An 18,364-nucleotide genomic window follows, 5' to 3' on the forward strand; every position below is an offset into this window, starting at 1 on the left:
AAACCCTTACATTACATCTTAACGAGAAATTTTCTTAAATGCCTTTACCAAGTCTAGGGTCACTATTAGGAGATCAGGTCTAAGAATTCCATGGTTTTAAGGACGTTCCCCAGCTTAGTGGATTCACTGTATGCTCATGTGTATTTTACACACAGCACTGATCCAGGCACCGCTTTTGAGCGATTTGGTGTATTCCAAGTACACAGATTCCATCTTTTGCTCTTACAAAAAATGTAGAATTTTAGGCATAACTAAACTGAGGGATCCAACGTTTTTTGAGGGGAAGAATTAGATTTTATTTCCGAATGTATTTGGGTCCTTGGAAGGGAAGTGAGGTTACAGGTACCAGAAAGGACTTGGTTGAATAGACCAAAAACAAAAAAAAAGAGGCCTCCTCTGGTTCTACTACCTTCTCAGTGGAGATAGCCATGGGGGCTGGGGGCTGGTGGGAGGTTACAGCTTCTTAACAGGGTTGGGCTCTGCCCCTGGACAGCACTAGCTCACCATCCTTTTTACTTAATAATTGTCTTCCCTACCACCCAAACTTAAAGCCTTTCTTTCCTTTAATTGCTGTTTCTCTTAACATAAACTAATGATCTTAAGTTCTAAACATTTATCTAGACGACAAGTATGGCTGGAGAAAACACACCATCCAATCACTGTCTCCAGTATATACTGAAAAAGGCAATTATTGGGTGCACTCTTGAGATTCACGTGGCCCGCTTTTAATTTTAAGAAAAGGAGAGTGAAAGGCATGGCAACCAGAAAATCGGAGGGTGACAACCTCACATTCAGTAATAGGACCTTCTTTAGGAAGCATCCAACACCTGCTTTATATAATGGAACTAAATCAAGACTGTAAATGCCCGATTGGAAAATCGGAGGGCGACAACCTCACATTCAGTCATAGGACCTTCTTTAGGAAGTATCCAACACCTGCTTTACATATAATGGAACTAAATCAAGACTGTAAATGCCCGATTCCGCCTCTGGATACCCAAGGTATTTTTCTGGCTGGTTAACCTGAAAGTCTCACCCACTGGGTTTTTCCCGTGCCCTGTTGAAAGATGCTGGGCAGGCAGAGCAGGTTTTCAGCTCGCTAGGCTAACCACTCGGAATAAGACACGCTCCCTGCAGCACTCCCAGCTTCATGTCACAGCCGTCCACCTGGAGACAAGCAGCCACACATGGACACTCACTTTTGGCTTTGCTCTTGGCTTCAGTTGCTCTAACTTCTTGGCAGCAGCCTCAATGGATGCTGCAGCCCCCAGTAATTCTGTTTCTGCAATGACGGTTGGGTCTTCTGGATCCACCCACTCTGTTCCTAAAATCAGTCCAAAGAGGGTCAGTCATGGCAGCCGCAGACCTCAGGGCTTTGGCTAAATTACAAACAATATCTGGATTTTCAAGCAGAGAAGTTCCCTGAGCCTACCAGCTGCACTGTCCTAAGGAAGCACCCCCGAGTTCTCAGAGATCAGCTGGGTGCAGAGGGATGTCTGCCTGATCCTGCTTTTCTCACTCAGTTGTGGGCACAGCCCTACCACAGGAGCAGTCTCATTAGTAACAGTTTCAAAATCAAGATCTCACGGACATGGCCAGCATGAACATGACTCTGACTTCTAACTCAGGGCCATGACCGTAAGCAGGCATCCTCAGGAGACTCGAGACTGGACTGAGCACAAAGAGATTTACTCCGCTCTTCTCCTGGGCACTCACCTCAAATCAAACAAAGGGAAACTGGAGAGAAAACCTCTCCCTGGTGAGTTGATTGCTTCTATGGAACCATGAAGGGGTCTGCCAACAAAGTACCCAAATTGCACTGTTTTTTAAACATGAGGGGTATTATTTAAATAAGAATAAATATTCTGATAAATGAAAACACAAATGAAAATAAGTGGCCAGACCCACCGCCCCCTTTTTTTTATGGAGTCTGTAGGGTGTGGCCAGACCCTTAAAAGAGAAGTGGGCAGTTCTAAATGGATATGCCATTGAAGTAGAAGTCCTTAATATAAAGACTGGAGAAAAGATTTGCTTCAGGAGGATATTACTTTTTAGATTTAACTCTATTCCCGTTTGATTTTTTAAAATATATTTTATTGATTTTTTACAGAGAGGAAAGGAGAGGGATAGACAGTTAGAAATATCGATCAGCTGCCTCCTGCATACTCCCTACTGGGGATGTGCCCGCAACCAAGGTACATGCCCTTGACCGGAATTGAACCTGGGACCCTTGAGTCCGCAGACCGACGCTCTATCCACTGAGCCAAACCGGTTAGGGCCGTTTGATTTTTTAAGGAAAAGCACTTCCCCATATTCCTTCTGACTGCATATGCCGAGAAACAGCCTGTGTGGCTGTGTGTTTTCTCTGCTCAGTTCACTGTACTAGCTCTGCCATGGAGTGGTGCCCTAGAAAGGACACGAGAGGATGCCACCTACCTTTCATGGCTTCTGCTGCCTGAATGAGCTCAGTCACGGCACCAGCGACTCGCTTGGAGAGAGCAGCCAGCTGGTGCTTGAGTTCCGGGGTTGGTTTCTGAAGAACCTGTGGGTGAAGAACAAGCCACGTGCATGAGGAGGATGGCAACCATTGTGACAGGAAGCACCCTCACTGGTGGACACAGCTGGACATCCCGGTTTTAGGTTGTAACTTTGCCACCAAGTGACTTCAGAATTTTGGGGAAAATGAAAAGTTGGGAGCCAGGGGTTTCTCTAAAGTCCCTTCTGATATACTCCCTTAAGATGATATGGGAGACAAAATTCTTATTTGCCTTTTATTTATACCGTCATTGTCTTATATATGCACTTTTACTTGTGCCGGAAGCCGGTCCATCCTTGCTGCTTGACACAGTCGCTGCAGGAAAGAAACATCTGCACAGCATATGTTTCAAGGGACCTGGCATATATAGCATACTGTTCTTAATATGTTTGCTCCCCTTAGCGCTATGTGTTTTAACCAAGGTCACCTCTCTGAGAAAGGTTGTTTCCCCAGGTAGGGATTTTCTCCTGAAGTTAGGGAGGGGATAAAACCCCTTAACTAAGTGCCAGGCGGGTAGTTAATCACTTTAACTACAAACAATCACGCTTAAGCTACATAATCTTTACTCCCTGGAATGGAGATAAGAAACGCCCTAACCTTTGCAATAGAAATCGACAGGATTAAAATCAACTGGTATAAATACAGATGTAACAAGACAAAAAGAAACAGAACTTTGCTGGAGATCCTGACCAGAACTTGGCTGGAGATCCTAGCCAGAACTTGGCTAGAGATCCTAACCAGAACTTGGCTAGAGATCCTGGATAGGCTGCTGATCAACTGAATGCTGTCTCCATGTCATCCCTTCTTCGCCGACTCCGTCCACACCTTTGGGGACCCCTGGACCTGCTGGGGATGGACCCCAGCATACTTGTACATAAAATAAATACATGCACCTGAAAATTACCCAGTGCTACCTAAGCACACTCTGAGTGAACACAAAAGCAGGAGGCTATGGGTCAGCTGGTACTTGTGACAAAACAGCCAGTGTGGAACCAGAAAGAGAAATGTATGACTCAGGTGGGATCTTGGAGATGAAATCACCAAGAGAGCCACAGCAGCCAACTGATCAGGAGGGTTGTTCCAAAGGAACAGTCACTGGGTGGATTACCAAACCCCGCAGAACACATTTTCTTATCTGTAACACTGAGGTAATGCTGCCCCTCAGGGCTGCCATAAAGTTCAAATGCAGTAACACATGGGAAGTACCTTGCACAATGAGACCCCGTAGAAGTTCACTGAATGTTAATTCCCTTCTTGGGGTCCCATTCCCTCTTTCACCCAGCCAGGAATCATACTCATTCTCAGGAGTCTGGAAAAGATGCCTTTGGACCCTGGCCAAAACCTTTCATACCATAAAAGAAACATGATAAAAATCTGGGACTGGGGGAGTTAATGGGGTTGTATTTTGACCAGCTCAAACATACCAGCACATAGAAGACATTGCTAAAAGAAAAAAAGAAAAAAAAAAAAAGAAGACATTGCTTACATACTCAAACTGATTTGTCAAAGGTTTTAGAACAACACCTCACATGCCTCTATTCCCATCCTTCTTCCTCTTATAATCTTTTAAATTTTAAATTTGCTGCTGCACTATGATTTTAGCTATTCCGTTATCCTCATTCTCTCACCCTAGGATCGACACATATCACTATGAAGAAATTAAGAACTCAGTACAGACTTGTGAAGAAGTGAACAGATGAATGGATGAGGGAAAAAGACACCAACACACTGTTGGAATAATTCCTAATATGGTGGCTTCCTAGACCAGTTCCAAAACAACACTAGAACCATGGAGAGGTGGAGAGAAGGTGTAAGTGCTTTTTGCTTTCTAACACAGCCATGGGGAACCGATTTAGTTATATGTAGGTTCTGGAGTCAACGTGCCTGTGTAACCTTGGTCCCATTACTTATCTTCTCTCTAAACTTTATTTACCAATTAAGTGACCATAACAGTTCTTTTGTTATAGAGTTGTGATAAGACTGTATAGAGATATATAATTTAATATATAATTCAGAACAAAAGATTCACACAGGATGAGAGTGAAGGGGTGGAAAAAAATTTTCATGCAAAGGGGAATGAAAAAAAGCTGGGGTAGCAATACTCATATCTGACAAAATAGACTTCAAAATGAAGGCCATCACAAGAGACAATAAAGGTCACTACATAATACTAAAGGTATTGATATAACCTGGTAAACATATATGCGCCCAATATAGGAGCACTTAAATATATTAAAAAAAAAAAACTTCTAGAGGACTTTAAGGGAGAGATCGACAGCAAAATAGTGATAGTAGGGGACTTTAACACCCCACTGACTTCACTGGATAGATCTTTCAGACAAAAAATCAACAAGGAAACAGTGAATCTAAGTGACACACTAGATCAGATGTATTTAATTGACTTTTATAGAACATTTCACCCAAAGCTGCAGAATATACCTTCTTCATATGGGTCATTCTCAAAGATAGAGCACAAGTTAGGACACAAAACAAGTCTTTACAAGTTCAAGAAGACTGAAATCATATCAAGTATTTTCTTGGATCACAGTGGCATGAAATTAGAAATCAACTGCAGTAAAAACACTCAAAAACATTCAAACACATGGAGGCTAAATAGCATGTTATTAAACAATAAGTGGGTTACCAATTAGATCAAGAAAGAAATCAAAAGCTTCCTGGAAACAAATGAAAATGAACACACAACAACCAAAAATCTATGGGACACTGTGAAAGCAATCTTGAGAGGGAAGTTCATAGCACTACAGGTCTACTTCAAAAAGCAAGAAAAATTATTAATAAATAAACTATCTAACCCTATAATTTAAAAAAATTAGAAAGAGAACAACAAGAAAAGCCCAGAGTAAGTAGAAGGAAGGAAATAATAAAGATCAGAACAGAAATAAATGACAGAGATTAAAAAAACAATACAAAAGATCAATGAAACCAAGAGCTGATTCTTTGAAAAGATAAATAAGATCGATGAACCTTTAGCCAGACTCATCAAGAAACAAAGAGAGAGGACCCAAATAAATAGAATCAGAAACTTTCTTGTCCTGTCCAGTGTGTGCTTATAAAAAAACCCTTTAGTTCTGAACAACTGTTTGGAGCTCCCTTGTATTTGCTAGGTGGGATGCTGCTCCATTTGTGAATTGTTCAATAAAGTCCATTAGATCTTCAAATTTACTTGGTCGAATTTTTGTTCTTTAACAATATAGAATATTCTTAGCAGCTTTATTTGTAATAATCAAAACCTAGATACAACCCAAATGTCAATCAACATGTTTATAAATTATGGCACATCCATATGATGGAATACTATTTATCAATAAAAGGCGACAATTTATTGATACACACAATATGGATGGAAAGGAAAATACTGATGCTGAGTGAAAGAGGCCAAAGAGGAGCACATGCTATATGATTCTATTTATTAAAAAGTCTAGAATATGCAAACAAATTTATAATAACAAAAGCAGATCAGTAGTTGCCTGGAAATTTTGAGTGGTGATGGATCTATTAATTATTTTGATTGTGTGGTGCTTTCACAGATGTATTTATATGTTGATACTAAAATTGTACTCTTTAAACATGTTTATTGCATATTAGTTATGCCTCAATAAAGCTGGAAAAAAGTTAAGGGTGTGGTGGGGAGGTTGACATCACCTAAGTGGAGTGGTGAATGACTTCTGTCTTTAAAAGAACCTTGATGGAGAAACAGAACCACTTCTGTGTACACCATGGCTCTCTAAGAAACAGTCATATGATAAAGTACCCTACTGAGATAAGGCAGGAGGAAAGGAGTTCTATTTTTATTCTGCTATTAAATCAATATGATTTCTAACAGCAGGCAATGGACAGAACCAAATTAAAGTTCTGCTACTGGAAGCAAGGGTAATTTTAACCCTGTCAAGGATCTCATACTGTGGGTCTGCAGCAATATTGAACCGTGGTTGCTGCAGAGGCAAAGTGGCTGCCTATTGACCCGCAGTGCAAACTTTATATGTGACACTGCTCAAATGGGCATGCCTACTGCTTCATAAAGCCGCTCCCAGAGCAGCGAGGAGATGGGGCTGCCCAGATCAGATCCTATTATTGTTGATTGCTAACGGGATTCTCCAAAGAAAAGGATTCCCCAAGTAGGGGTTTTCAATTTGGAGCCTCAATTCCAAAAGGATCCAGCTGGATGTTTGAGTCTGAGAACCCTTTCAACAGCTTAAGGGCCCTTTTGTGTGTGTGTGTGTGTGTGTGGTGTGTGTGTGGTGTGTGCGTGGTGTGTGTGCGCGCTTATGTTTCTTTGATAAGGGCAGGGGAGGCAGAAAATGGGTTTTCAGTCCAAGGGGGCCCAAGATCCACAAAAGGTTAAAAAAGTTAAAATCATGACAATTACTTGTACCTCGATATGGGGGGGGGGGGGGGGGGGGGAGGAGGAAAGAATGGGATTCATAAGGGATATAAAATTCATTATTAATTATAGATTTCTTTAGAAAATAAAGTTCTGAACCAAATGAAACAAAATATTAACAAAATTAGTTAATTACAGATGGTGGGCACATGGCTGTTGATCTGACTTTGTGCATTTTTTAAACCTTTTCTATAGAAAAACTAAAATATACAAACCAGGCAAACAAAATTAGGAATCCTTGGCTCCAGGATATTTGAACTGAACATAATGTCATAATGTCCCGACATATTTATGTGACCAAATTTAGGAAAAGCAGCCCACTAAGAAAGATCCCAGAACCTCCTTGTACCGCCAGAAAAGTGACGTCAATTTATTTCTGTAAATTGCTGGATACTTTCCCCGAACCTTAACTTCTACTTTCCTTTTTTCCCTTTTGTAAACATTAGACAACTACCTGTTCTTTCTTCAGCTTCAGGAGCCTTACTAATGCTCTTTGATCAATTAAAACAGAACTCAAATTTCCAAGTGACCCGGGAGGGCTGTCAGAGTTCTGATGTAGGTAGACTTTCTTCTCAGAATGGCGATACTGTGATCATCTCATTATACGTGGTCTCCCCATACAGACGAGAATGAAGAGGGCAGGATGGTGTGTGTGTGTGTCTGTGTGTCTGTGTGTGTGTGTGTGTGTGTGTGTGTGTGTGTAAATCTCTAGTTTTTAATTGCCTTTTTATTCACCACCCTTAAATAGCTAATATAATCTTAGTATTCTTTTCTTTACCTTAAAGATAATTTCAACCAAAACATGATGTACTCGCTAAACTGGCAATTTGGCTTTCATATCCTGGTTCTGTCCCTCAAAGTTCCCTCAGAAATAGATACTGGTTCCCCTGCTTGTGCATCTCCACTTTCCTCATTTCCTGTCGGGTCTCCATCAGCACTGGTCCCAGCAGTGCTGTGGCTTGAGGGCCTCTCAGTGAGGAACAACCTCCCTTGCTCTCAGCCTCATCTTTGCCTGTATTTCTTTGAAGTCTGGTTGGAGAAGGGGTTAGGGGCTAATAATGTGAAATGCAAACTCACTTTTAGCAGCAGCTCCAAGAAAACTATCAATATCCAACGTTTAGGTGACAGAACATTGTCACGGGGGCCTCTACAACTTTTGTTAGCAACTTGTATTTTCCTATGTTTGTGGTAATTCCCTGGAAATGGAGGCTGTTTTCTTCCTATATTTTTATTAGAAAAATACCCTTCAAAGAGTACGTCTAGCTTTTTAAACAGACAAAAATGAATACATGAGCGAATACGTGCATGATGACATTTTACTTATTTATTTATTTTTATTTTTTTATTACAGGAATATGTTTAGGCAAAGAAATAGATTATAAAAGTTGATAGCATTCTTAGCTATGAAGTCACATTTTAAAATATTGTACATTGTATAGTTGGTAACCAACATTATAACTTGTAATACCAAGTTACATGCCCTTGACCGGAATCGAACCTGGAACCCTTCAGTCCGCAGGCCGATGCTCTATCCACTGAGCCAAACCGATCAGGGCATGATGACATTTTAGTCATGTTTCCTTGGAAGTCAGAACCATCAGCACGTGTCATCATTAAGAGGCAACAACATCCTTGCAAAAGATGAGATGATTTTTTTGAATGCTTCATACAAGTTTTAATGTCATTTAGCTTTTCTTCCTAGTAATGATTTCATTTTAGCACCAATTACCTTCACACCCTGAACCTCAACACAGCCATGGAGAAACAGGACATTTAAATTTCTATCATAATTACAGGTTGCAATGGCAATAATTGCATAGAAAGATGAAAAGAAACTTATGTGGCAGGTTTTTAACAGACACATCCACCACCCAGGTCTGCAACAGAAGATTTTAAGAATCCTGCTTCTCTGGGAGGAAGAATTCATAACAGAATATGAACCTATTGAATAATAATAGATCTGGTGGCCCAGAGTCATAGACCCCCAATAATAGTTCTAAATTCTTAGAAAACTACCAGATCTTTATCTGTTACTGTACAGATTGGTAGGACATGGTGAAGCCCAAAAAATGGGTATAGGAAGCAAAGTAGCAACCCCTGAGGATGATATTCAAAATCTTTGACCAGAAAGAATTTGCAAAATAGCAACAACTTCCACAAGCCATTCCTAAGTCTTCCCTGCCCATCCTGATCAGTCTGCTTTCAAACATGCAAACAAAAGAGAGCTGAGTCTGGGGCAGACTTTAAAGCTGCTTGGAAGCCCTCTTCTATGGCGTTCCAGGTTCCATATGATAAACAGGGTCACCCAACCTGCTCTAGCTGCCCTCCTTGTAAGTGGCTCATCCACTGAGATTATGGATCGATAAAAGGCAGAGAATGGGATGGGAGGACACAGGCCTAACTGAGCATTTTGAAAGGACCCTGGAGCAAGAAGGGAAATGAAAATCAGCGGAGCTATTAGCTTTATGGCTCTAACAGCTCTAAGGCCAGAGAACCAAAATAACACCTTGGCCTCTCCAATTGCACTCCTTTAGGGGTCCATGATCAAACACTGGCCAAGAAATCAATGTCTCAATTGTAATAAACTGGGCACTGGAAAAGAGATTGTCCTCAAAGGCCCTAAGCAAACTTTTCAACATCAACTCAAATGCTCCCATATCAACCCCCAAGGATTCCCCCATATGGACCCTCCCAGAGTTAACGGGGCTCTGGTAAGCTAGTAACAATACAGCAGGTCCTCAAATAATGTTGTTTTGTTATAACCTTGATTAAAAAAAAATCAATTCCCAGCCAAGGACACTATCTGTGTGGAGTTTGCATGTTCTTCCCATGTCTGTGGGTTTCTCATCCCACATCTCCCACATTCCCACGTTAGGTGAACTGTGGTATCTACACTGCCCCAGTCTGAGTGTGGGTGGGTGTGAGTGACCCTACAGTGGAAGGGCGTCTTGTCTGGGGTTGGTTCCCGCCTTGCACCTTGAGCTGCTGGGACAGGCTCTAGGCATCTGTGACCCTGAACTGGAATAAACAAGTTGGTAAAGAATTACCTGTTTTTATTAACCTTTCTTAAATGTATGTATAGCTCACATTTCTTTCAATGTTTAATATTAGAAGTGTTTTGGGTCTTTATTTAGATATGTAATGATGTTTCTGCAACTAGAAATATACTGTAGGAACTCAACTCTTGTTTATATCACTTATCCTATGGTATAACTGGTTTCATTTTAAATTCTTTTGCTTAAGGTTGCAGTATCCAAGAGCCTACTGACGTTAAGTGAGGACTTTCCTAGGACAGCCAAGGGGAAACTAAAATTACTTGAGCTGTGCTTTCTCCTTTCAACCCCACCCTCACTGGACAACAAAATCCTCAGAGTAAAAAGGAAGTTTCCATAGTGGGGGCATCTCAGAAAGTTTAGAGAGAATTTTACCTCAACGAGTACAAATGACTCTGGGACCTCTCACTGAAAAACATTCCTCTTTTTGCTCTGTAACCCAGCACCAGTCAGTCAGTAGGGGGAGACCTCCTTTCTAAATTAAAAGGGCTAACATGTGTTGTTCCCAATAGAAACCTCCCTTTAGAATTTCCTGACCAGCCTGAACCTGGTCTTTTATGTTCCTTAGTGTCTCTTCTTGACATAGAAGAGGAAGAATTCCAACAAAGGTCCCCTAAGTTAATCAAAGTGGCTGAAAATCTAAGTACTACCTTTTTTTAAAAAAAATAATGTTTTTATTGATTTTTTAAGAGAGAGAGGAAGAGAGAGTGATAGAGAGATAGAAACATTGATAAGAGAGAAGCATCATCAATTGGCTGGCTCCTGCACGCCTCCCCCAGGGGATTGTGCCCACAACCCGAGCTTGTGCCCTGACCCGGAATTGAACTGGTGACCTCTTAGTCCCTGGATCAACGCTCAATGGCTGAGCTACATCGACTGGGCTAAGGACTACCTTTAAAATCGACATTGGAAGAATAGAGTGCAGAACCTACAGAGACTCCGGTAGACATAACTAAACCTCTCCCTAAATTATCTCAATATCCATTGAAGCCTGAGGCCATACAAGGCCTCACACCCATAGAAGACCTAATTGCCGGGCGCTAACTGTTCTCTGTGCTGAGGACAGGATGGCGACTTGTCCAGGATTTGAGGGACCTGAGAGCTCTTAATAACATACAGATTCCTCGGTTCCCATTTCTAACCCCGAACACTGTTGTCAAGTTCCTCCAGACTCAGCGGCTCACTGCTGCAGGCCCCTGTGCAGCCGGCTTCGGCATCCCTGCAGACCCCACAGCCAACCTCTACTTTACACGGAGTAAGTGACCGTGGACCTGGCAGTCATGCCTCAAGGGTACAGAGGCCCCTCTTATTTCTCCTAAGGATTTCACCGAGATTTAAACATCCTCCAGGTCCCCAGGGAAATTGGCCTTTTTACAACGTGTAGATAACCTCTTGCTGAGCTCAGTTACCAAAGAGGTGTCCATGGAAGATTCCATTTATTTGCTGCAACAGTTCACTGAAAAGGACACGAAGCCTCTAAGGAAGCATTTCAATGATCTTTAGACAGTGCTCATTACCCAGGCCGTGATCTCAGTGCCAAAGGAACGCAGCTGTCTCCAAAAGGAATGAAGCTAAGCCAGGGATTTCCTAGACCCATAACTAAGCGACAGCTTTGTGGATTTCTAGGCTTGACTGGTGATTGCCGATGCCCTCACAGTGGCAAAGAAGCTGTTAGAAAAACGTGTTTCCCACTTAGGGTGTACCTTCCACAATTTCCAATGATCTAGGCACCCACTTCCTTGGGAAAATCAGGTGAGCCTTGATGGAAAGACTTGTTCTCAGAATTATCACTGTCTTTATCACCCTCGGTTGCCAGGCAAGGTAGAAAGAATTAATGGGACCCCCAAATTTAAAATCTCGAAACTTGCTAAAGCTACTGGACTCCCCTAGCCTACCGTATTGCCTTGGGTCTTGCTGAGTGTTCACAGTACCTCCTTTGGGAAATATAATCTCACTCCACACAAGATAGTCACCAGCAGACCGATGTCTATTGGTTTTCAACCTTCTGTTGATCCCTTGCTGTCTCACGCTAGTAGGACCAGCTGCCATTAAGTTTCTAATGCTCCAGCTTATCATCAATAGGTTAAAGACGCCACCCAGATCCCATTTTAAAGGATCCTGTGGGTCACAGCCTAGATCAGTGATGGCGAACCTATGACACGCGTGTCAGAGGTGACACGCGAACTCATTTTTTTGGTTGATTTTTCTTTGTTAAATGGCATTTAAATATATAAAATAAATATCAAAAATATAAGTCTTTGTTTTACTATGGTTGCAAATGTCAAAAAATTTCTATATGTGACACGGCACCAGAGTTAAGTTAGGGTTTTTCAAAATGCTGACACGCCGAGCTCAAAAGGTTCGCCATCACTGGCCTAGAGCCTGGTGACTGGGGATTCTAGACACATCATCAGAGGAGCCCTTGAGCCCCACTGAAGGGACCTTACCAAGTACATACTCCTGCCCACTGATGCTGCTGAGCAGAAGGCCCCAAGCTATGGGTCACAGCTAAGGAAGGCTCCACCTGACATTGCACAGACACTGCACACCTACGACTCTCTTTAATGAGGAAGAGAAACAGCTGACATCAGTGCAGACTGCTTCCACCCAAGGCACGGGATCAAGACTGCGCACTTTAACCAAACATGAAACCCTTTCTTCTTGTTTCTTTTCTTCGCTCCAGCCTTGGCCTGGAAAGATGATGCCATCCATCACCCCCATCTCCCAGGCCATTGCCACGGTGGGGGGTTTACCTGTCAGACGTGGGACTTGTTATCAGAACTCCAATCTGGCCATGAACAGTGCACAGTAGAGGTGGCCAATGCCTGGCAGGACTTTGTCCTCAGTGGTTATCATTCTCCTCAATGGCTGGTGTATAACAGGCCATGCCTCTTAGGTTATCCAACTGTTCACAAATCCACACAGACAGTGTCCTGGGTCAAATCCCCCGAGTTTACACTGTCAAGTTAGAAAGGACCTACCATGATTCAGAATTCACTTCCTTTGGCAGGTCCCTACTTCCCTAGTTTGAAATAAATAAAAGTAAGGCTATAGTTAGGATCCTCTCCTTTGCTCTGAAAACATTGCAGAATCCACTGCTAAAGCAACATTTGCCCAACAAAAATTCTTTCAGTCTCTGTCCGAAGTTGCTTCTAACAACAGAAGAGCCCTAGATTATCCTTTAGCTGAGCAAGGAGGTGTCTGTGCTGTGGCCAGCATGCACCTGGATTAATGCTTCTAGCGAAACTGAAACTCAGATCACGGAGCAAGCCACATGGCTTAAAAAGGTTACTTCCTCAACAAGATATTTTTTTTTTAACTATTAGCTTTTGACTGGTTTGGGTCTTGGGGACTATGGCTCCAAAGTACATTCCAAATACTAGAAATTACCCTTTTTATGTTTATCATCGTAATTTCTCTGGCACATTGTGTCCTCTCAAAAGCTCTAAACACATGTTTGCAGCCACTAACCACCAAGCAAATGATCTACTTAAGACTGGATTGTCAGGGAAGGAACAAAGGGAAGGACAGTCTACAGAGAGTGAACCTGGTTTTTCCCCAGCTGCCGGTAAGGTGCTCAGTTCTTCCGAGGAAGCTAAGGCCCCGGCGCTGGGGTGAGGCCCTCTTCATCCTGCGACTAGCAAGCACCACTCCCGGCGGCGTTTGCCCTCACTATGGCCTCTGTCTCGGAGCTCGCCTGCATCTACTCAGCCCTTACCCTGCACGAGGATGAAGTGACGATGACGGGGGATAAGATCAATGCCCTCATTAAAGCAGCTGGTGTAGATGATGAACCTTTCTGGCCAGGCTTGTTTGCAAAGGCTCTGGCCAGTGTCAACATTGGGAGTCTCATCTGCAATGCAGGAGCTGGTGGACCTACCCCTGCAGCTGGTGCTGTACCAGCAGGAGGTCCTGCCCCCTCCACCGCTGCTGCCCCAGCTGAGGAGAAGAAAATGGAGGCAAAGAAATAAGAATCTGAGGAGTCTGATGATGACATGGGCTTTGGTCTTTTTGACTGAACCTCTTTTGTAACACTTTCAACAAAAGCTGACCTGGGGGGCGGGGGAGGTGCAGAGAGTGAACCTGTGAATGTCACAGGGATTAAGCAAAATCATGATGACCTGTGACTATCACACCTGTGACTATCACACCTGTGACTATCACACAGGGAATCTGAAAGCTGCCAGAACTGCAGAGCTGGAGCTGAGTGTGGTGCTACTGCCTTCAATTTGATCACATCTCCAAGTCAAGCTGAGAGTCTGATCAAAAGGGAGGGACTGTTACAGAAAAACCCCAACAGGCCCAAATGGAGTCCCTGTGCTGAAGCCATGACACCAAAGCAAGACTTAACATGGGATCTAATTGCAGTTTCAACCTTCTCCAGGAATGTAATCGCAATCAGTCTGGGATCCTCTGGTCAGGACCAAGGCGGTAAACTGTCATGTAGGACTTCGCATCTCTCTGAAAAGGCTGAGCACTCTGCCTGGAAAGCCCTTGGCCTTCCCCACCTCCCCTGTTCTATACATGCTCCTGGGGGAGGCAGGCACAGACTCGCACCTGATACACTTTCTGGTCTGGCCTTTAGGGACTTGGGGGGGTGGGGGGGCGCCAAGCCACCCTAGGAACTGGGAGTTGGTGCAAGCCCGAGGCTGCCAGCCACAGCCACAGCCACAGCCACAGCCACAGCCACAGCCACCACACCCTTGCCAGTGGATTCGTTTCAGCCTCTTAACCCAGATCCACGAAGGCGCCCCAGGCAGGCAGGTCACCAGAGGAAAGGAAATGTCATTCTCAACGTGGTCTAAGCCATTCATCAAGGACTAGAGGAAGTCGTGAGAGGCTAGTAGGTCACCCACAGCCCTGGTGATGTTTTTCCTAAGTTGTTGTGGAGGCTGGTGTGGCTCTTTCAGGAGCCTTCTGTCCCCTCGTGGGATGGCCTGGGTCTTCCAAAGAGGACCTCCTGACACTTGTCCCCACCTGCTCTGTCCCTCACTCCGCCCACCCCCCTTCCATGCTGGTTTTGCTCCTGTGGTGCAAGGGGAGAGCCAGGCCCTTCTGGACTCTCCCTGCCACTTCCCCCGCCTGCACTTGAACCTCAGTGCAGCCGAGGCTTCGCACTCAGAGCCTGAACAATGCCCTCGGAGGGGTTTGCCTGAGGAAAGGATGGTCTGCGCCCATGAGCTCTTCTCCAGCCCAGGCCCACACCCCGACTCACCACCAGGACGTGCTCCAGAAGGTCCAGGTAGCTGAGGGTGCACTCCGTCCCGTACCGCAAGGCTCTGGCGCGCACGTCCTCGCTGACATCAGGGTGGAAAGATGCTTGCTGGAGAGAGAAAGGGGTGTTGACATCTTAAAACAGAAGGAGCCAGCTGGTGAGTGAACTGGAGGACCAGGTGGGGTCCCTGGCCCGGGAGTGTCCTATAGCCTGGACCCTGGATTCTGGAACTCCTGCTGCCTCACCTGATGACCTCTGGGAAACCTGTCCTGACCCCCTGGATAGTGGGTGGTCCATCTCCACAGCAGGTTCCCTCCAAGTCTGTGTCTTGACATTTTTAGTGCCCTGGAGCCAGACAAAAGCAAGTGAATCTGGTCCCTCTTATCTTCCTTTTTCCTTTCTCCCCCTCCCCACCCCACCTTTTATGAAATGTAAGAAATTCCCCAGACACTGAGAAGTTCAGGAAGGATTCTTGATTAGGGCTTACAGCAGGACATGTGCGGCCCCAGGGTCAGCTGCGTCTCCTCAGAGCCGTGAGAAGTCCTGCGACCCCTCCCTGGTCACAAGCTAATCGCCGCCAGGCCCTCTCGCTGTGACCTGACCACGCCAGGGTCACAGTGAGTCGCCCAACCAGGCCCTTTGGCTCCTGGGAACCTTCAGACAGCGAGCGCCCCAGGACCCTCGGGCGCCTCGCATTATACAGGCCCAGATAAGCCGAGCAGGACGTATGGTGAATGAGCACTTGGCGCTTTTTCCCGTGCCCTCATGACCTGCGAGGTGAGTCATTCACAATATATCATTTCAGATGGCACACCCCCTCCAGGGTTGCTGGATCAGCTACAGAATGCCCAGCTGAATTTGAATTTCAGATAAATAATGACAAAAATGTACTCTAGGTAGGTAGGGGACACCTTATTTTTAATTTGCTAAATCCAGCAACCCTACCCATTTAACGACCTTTCTTCCTTGCACGGCCTCACTCGGGAAAGAACTTGAGAGGGCATGCAAGAATACATAGAAAATTGTAAATAAGTCACGAATCAGGACACATGGGAATCACACATTAGGGCAGTGATGGCGAACCTATGACACGCGTGTCAGAGGTGACACGCAAACTCATTTTTTTGGTTGATTTTTCTTTGTTAAATGGCATTTAAATATATAAAATAAATATCAAAAATATAAGTCTTTGTTTTACTATGGTTGCAAATATCAAAAACTTTCTATATGTGACACGGCACCAGGGTTAAGTTAGGGTTTTTCAAAATGTTGACACGCCGAGCTCAAAAGGTTCGCCATCACTGCATTAGGGTAGCAGGTCAAGATGGACGGGGTATAGTAACTGGACTCCACATTTCTTCCAGTCAAGCCCCCTTCCTAGGATGGGGGTGGGGTGCTTGTGGAACACCTGTGGGCTCTCCCCATACCTGACAACCTGCCCCCACCCCCTGAGAGAAGCAGGGACAATTCAATGGCCAGCATCTGTCATTCATGAGTCTGGTTTTACTCATCTGAGACAAACTGGCCTCGGAGGTAGGAGCCATCGCATGCCCGTAACCACAGCTTAACCGTGTTAAGAGCCATGCTCTTCACTGCCACTACATTGTATCATCCTCGTTCCCGTGTCTCCAGGTGTGAGGACAGAGCCCCGTGTCCGCTCTGGTGAGACACACTTGGGGAAGACGCAGACAGCGATGCTGCCTCATGTCACCTCCAGCGGCTGACGTTCAAGGCCCTCATTCGGAGCCATACGGGAGCTAAGGCTGAGGTGCTCTTGTCCACTGCTGCCGGCTCTGTAACTTGGCAGGGCACTTTGGTAGAGCAGCCTAGCAGTAATTAACATGTCCTATCATTTTACCCACCAAATTCTAACTTCTGGGAGTCTTGCCTAAGGAAATAATCCAAAACATAGAAAAAACAGATATGCCCAAAGATGTTCCTCACAGTAAAGTTTATGATAAAAAAAGAAAATGCAGACAACCTAAATATCTGATGGTAGGATAAAGATGGTATTCATTAACAGAGTACTTCGTGGTCGTTAAAAGCATCAGTTGTAATGGCTCATAGCAACATAGAAGCAACCATCTAAAGTTAATTGTTAACAGTAGATATAAAATTGTGTATAATGTAAGCCTATGCCCATGGAAGTAAGATCAGAAAGCAGCAGACACTAGAATTAATTTAGGGTGTAGGGAAGTCTCCATCTAAGGAATTAGTGTAATCCTTCCTTTCTGATAAAACGGGCCAGTATATAACCCACTGCACTTCCATATCTGCCCTGGATTCCCTGCTCAGCCTCACACGGCAACCTGGCCCGCTGCTTGGCACAAGGGTTCCTTCTCCATCCACCATTCAGCATCCTGGTATTCTATATATTCCCTATTGCATGCACCTCACTGCCTTTCTGCAAAGGGGTGGAAATAATGTAAATGTCAGCCTGCTAAATAAAGCCTATCTCAGCAGGAGCTCAGGGCTCAGCAGTGACGCTTGTCATCAAGCCTGGCTGTTATTTTGTCCTGAAAAGTCAGGATGGCCCGATCCAGGAAGGAGATGAGGCTGTGTCTTTAAAACTTAACCTCCCCCCTCACCCCGCTGCAAGCAGAGGAATGTGTATGAAGAAAGAGACTTGAGCCCTAACCGGTTTGGCTCAGTGGATAGAGCGTCGGCCTGCGGACTGAAAGGTCCCAGGTTCGATTCCGGTCAAGGGCATGTACCTTGGTTGCGGGCACATCCCCAGTGGGAGGTGTGCAGGAGGCAGCTAATTGATATTTCTCTCTCATCGATGTTTCTAACTCTCTATCCCCCTCCCTTCCTCCTCTCTGTAAATCAATAAAATATATTAAAAAAAAAAAAGAAAAGAAAGAGACTTGAAAATCTGAGCTGCTTGAAGTTTACAGCTTGATCATTTCCTTCCAAACTTCCCCTTTTCATTGTGTGTCTGTAATGGAGACAAAGTGCCTGTCGCTGCTCAACCACAGTGACCCTGACCAAACGCAGTGGCTGGGAGGCCACGGCAGCAGAGACAGGCTGGCTGCGAGCTCAGAGACCTGGTTTCAGTCCTGGCTCTGAGAGTAAACAGCTGTGTGACCTCGGTCATGCCACTCAGTCCCTCCAAGCCTGTTTCATCATCCATCAGATTAGGAAAATTCCCCTGGCCC

The 18,364-nt window shown here is 44.6% G+C and overlaps 1 protein-coding gene and 1 pseudogene across 3 annotated transcripts in view; one reads left to right on the forward strand and one right to left on the reverse strand.

Moving 5' to 3' along the window:
* TLN2 (talin 2) overlaps positions 1 to 18,364 on the reverse strand; it is a 434,110-nt gene that overhangs the window by 22,138 nt on the left and 393,608 nt on the right. For all 3 annotated transcript variants that reach the window (XM_014535497.1, XM_014535498.1, XM_014535496.1), the window contains 3 exons: positions 15,207 to 15,314; positions 2,437 to 2,542; positions 1,200 to 1,324 (listed from right to left, as the gene is read on the reverse strand). In XM_014535497.1, the coding sequence (XP_014390983.1) occupies positions 1,200 to 1,324; positions 2,437 to 2,542; positions 15,207 to 15,314 (339 nt within the window). The remainder of the gene's footprint in view (positions 1 to 1,199; positions 1,325 to 2,436; positions 2,543 to 15,206; positions 15,315 to 18,364) is intronic.
* LOC102252450 lies at positions 13,523 to 14,013 on the forward strand (annotated as a pseudogene).

The sequence above is a fragment of the Myotis brandtii genome, unplaced genomic scaffold (genome assembly GCF_000412655.1).
Source record: "Myotis brandtii unplaced genomic scaffold, ASM41265v1 scaffold144, whole genome shotgun sequence".
In the NCBI taxonomy this organism is placed as follows: Eukaryota; Metazoa; Chordata; class Mammalia; order Chiroptera; family Vespertilionidae; genus Myotis; species Myotis brandtii.